The 3,399-nt window shown below is 37.7% G+C and overlaps 1 protein-coding gene across 1 annotated transcript; it reads left to right on the forward strand.

The window, feature by feature from the left end:
• The first annotated feature begins 201 nt into the window (after window positions 1-201).
• On the forward strand, window positions 202-644 carry LOC134214217 (uncharacterized). Its single transcript, XM_062693623.1, has one exon. It carries the CDS (start codon window positions 257-259, stop codon window positions 527-529), a length of 273 nt encoding a protein of 90 aa, XP_062549607.1. The 5' UTR covers window positions 202-256; the 3' UTR covers window positions 530-644.
• The last annotated feature ends 2,755 nt before the right edge of the window (window positions 645-3,399 follow it).

Raw genomic sequence — 3,399 nt, forward strand, 5'->3', positions numbered from 1 at the left:
TGTCACTAAATAAATTTCATTAGAATTTGATCGTTGTTTACTGTGCCCAGGGAAAACACATTTGCGGCGAAGTAGTTTTTTTGTACATATTTCTACTATTTTGCAGATCATGTAAACATCTGTTCAAATATTTTTAAACTAACACGAAATCCTATCTGAATAATTAAGTTCGTTAGCAACAGTTCCTATAAAAGATTCACATTGCATTGAAATCGATCACTTTTCGAATAGTTCGAAGAACTACTGATAAATCACGATGAAGCTGCTCGTCATTGCATTGGTCGTTGTCGTGTCCTACGTGGTCGTTGCTGACCCATGGCGTGGTTATCGTCGTGGTTGTGGACCTCCACCACCACCTCCTCAACAACCGATTAACGTTACCCAACTGCTGCAGGACATCTGGCAAACCATCACCAGCGCTATAAATCAGGCCCAGAATTCGACGGCCTTGGGAAGCGCTGCTAACTCTACGGCTTCTGGGTCGAGCAACTCATCATCGGCTGCCAATTCCACCAGCGAAGGACGTTAGGAATAAAGTTCATACGAATGATTATTTTCTTCGAATGAGAACACTTCCTGATAGGGATCATGTGAAATGGAATATTATTGGTTGAAATATACACTGAAATATTGATTGCATCAAAGCTGTTGATTATGTGTACTAACTTTTAAACAATGGGATTCTGGTACTAAAAAAGCAGCACTTTTTCAGTTTTTATTTCAAATAGTTATGGGCTCTTCGGTAAAGTTAAAGAATCGACTAAGACAATGGAATGAGATCAAATTTGTACAAAATTGTATTTTAATCATTTTAACGTTGTAGTCAACCTTTTGTCTGCGTGCTCTGGGTTCAATATGACCCAAGCCACTTTGAAAGACTACTATCTTTTTTCGGATCGGTTGACTTTTTTGGAGGTTTGGTACAAATTCGCTTAATTTTTTTTTTTTAAATAAGCGCTAATGTCTACTTTTATAAAAAAAAACTTTCGTTGTCTGTGCTCTGGGGTCATATTGACCTCAAATAAAAATTATTAAAATTTTTTAAAAATATTTGTCCAATTTCGGATTTTTTAGGGTTTCGGGTCTCTGATTAGCCTTTCGAGCAAAGGCGTAGGAACACTAATATTGGAGGGGATGATAAGTCAATCGATAAATCAATTTTAAAAAATGTTAGGATATTTTATTTATATTTTATCGTATGGAAATTGTATAGTATTTTTTTTTTAAATCTCTAGGAAGTTTTTGGAATGTTTTTACTTAAACTTCTAATTCCTTGGATTCTTGAGAATATGCAAAGAAGAATCACAATGGATAGACTGTATTCGTGACATTTTGTGGGTTTTCTAGAAAGCAATTCCAGATTCAAAACCGGGTTCTACTACTGTCCAGAATTCCTTGGGAATGAATTATTGGCAGTGGCTGATTTTCTACCCGCCGCAGCCACATCCAGGCGCTATAGTATATGCACAAAATAGCCAGCAAGAGTTAACCGCCAGAAATTTGTATGGCGAAAGACATCTAACGCTGGTTTTCTCAAAATTAGGAACTCTTCATGAAAAACTATTTGGTACCGGTTATGAGGGATGGTGTCCGCTACTACGCCTACCAAATATTTTTTCGATTAAAGTGCTTAATTTTGAGAAATTGAACCTTAGATGCTTTCGCCATACTGATTTCAGAAAGTTAACTCCTAGTGTGCCGCTGTAAGCACGCTCAAAGCAGTCAATTCATTAAATTATCACATTTTTTCGTTAATATCTTAAATAATTCCTTAGGAGATAATCCGATTTATCCAGAAAATTTTGAGAATATTTTCAGAAATGTCTACAACAGGAACTATGAAAGTTGTTTCAGAAATTCCTTCGGATACCATCGGAAATTCCATTCCCTTGGAAATTTCTCCAGTAGTTTCTTCGGAATTTCCTCCAAGGATTCTTTTCACAATTCTAAGACAAAATTTCAGGAACTTCGTTAGGAATTTCCGAACGAAATTCTAACGAAATTTTGAAGGAATTTCCGACATTCTAAAACTTTTTGATCATTTCTTCAAGAATTTTTTGGAAACTACTCGAAGATGAATCCAGAAATTTCTTTGTAATCTCCTCAAGAACTCCTGGGTGGAATCTAAAGAAATTCAAGAAATTACGGGAGTCAAGGGAATGAAATTTCTGATGGAGTACCTGAAAGTATTACTAAAAGATCTTTTGAAGAATGTTCCGGAGGAGCTTTCAAAATAATTCTTAGAAAATCGTTTGTAGAATTTTCGAAAGAATTCGTTAAGGAATTTGAATTTTTGTGATTACTGGAGGAATTTCCAATGCATTACTTCGAGAAATTTACGATGGAATTCCTGGAGGAATTTTTAATGTATGCCTGAAAGAATTTCAGGATGACTAACCGAATAACGAAAAAATGTCTGGAGGATTTTTTGAACGAATTTTTGGTTAAATTCATGAAATATCACCTGAATGAATAATCTATCAAATTTCTGGAGAATTTTTTGAAGCAACTGCTGAAGTAAATTCCCAAGGAAGTCTTGAGAATGGCTTAGCTTAGCTTTGACTGATTACACATGTATGGCTGCTACTCCGTGATAGACCAGAATTAGTGAAATTGGACAAAGAATCTACTGAATGATAATGATAGACTGGGATTGTTCAAGCATTCTCAGGGTACAAGTTTCAGTGACTCAAATATTTAAATGATCAATAGCGGCGCCGGCCACGTCCTTGTAGTCAGTTAGGAAGAGGAAAGGAGTATTAGTAGGTGATTTTTGCTATTCGAAGACCGTGATTACCTTTGCGTCTCCACAAAAACCACAGGAAGTGGATAATTTTTCAAACCACTAACAGTGGATAATTTTTCTGATTTAACCGCGAAGTGGACGAAGGACTTCGCTTGACCATGCCTTTAAATATTCATAAGATGTCCAAATCTCTCACATAATCTTTTGGATAAAAAACACCGATAACAGCTCAAACATTAATAAACTATCAATCGATTTTTCATCAAATGTTGGATTTTTTGGCATTGATAAATAATAAGTGGTATGGGGTTACGGCAGGCTGAGAGCTCTCAGCCGCCCCAGACCAGGAAAATAGAGGGGGATGACGCCTCCTGGACCCTGGTCAAGAACAAGAGGAAACCGAAGACGTCAAGGGCCGAAACGAAGGCCCAGGCGAATGAAGGTAGCAAGAAGTCTAGGGTAGGCGCCAATCGCTCCAGGGACAATGCCCTAGTCATCACGGCGGACGAGGCCAAGTACTCGGACGTCTTGAAGGCGATGAGGAGTGAAGTCAAGCTCGGTGAACTCGGCGCCGACGTACGTCGAATAAGACTGTAACCTGTGGTTTCATTTTCTGTTATTGCTGGCTCCACCGCAAGTAATAATCCCCGCCA

The sequence above is a fragment of the Armigeres subalbatus genome, chromosome 2, assembly GCF_024139115.2.
Source record: "Armigeres subalbatus isolate Guangzhou_Male chromosome 2, GZ_Asu_2, whole genome shotgun sequence".
Lineage (NCBI taxonomy): Eukaryota > Metazoa > Arthropoda > Insecta > Diptera > Culicidae > Armigeres > Armigeres subalbatus.

Excerpts from the sequence above, each read along its gene's own strand:
- LOC134214217 (XM_062693623.1), top strand. The coding sequence starts at position 257 with ATGAAGCTGCTCGTCATTGCATTGGTCGTTGTCGTGTCCTACGTGGTC.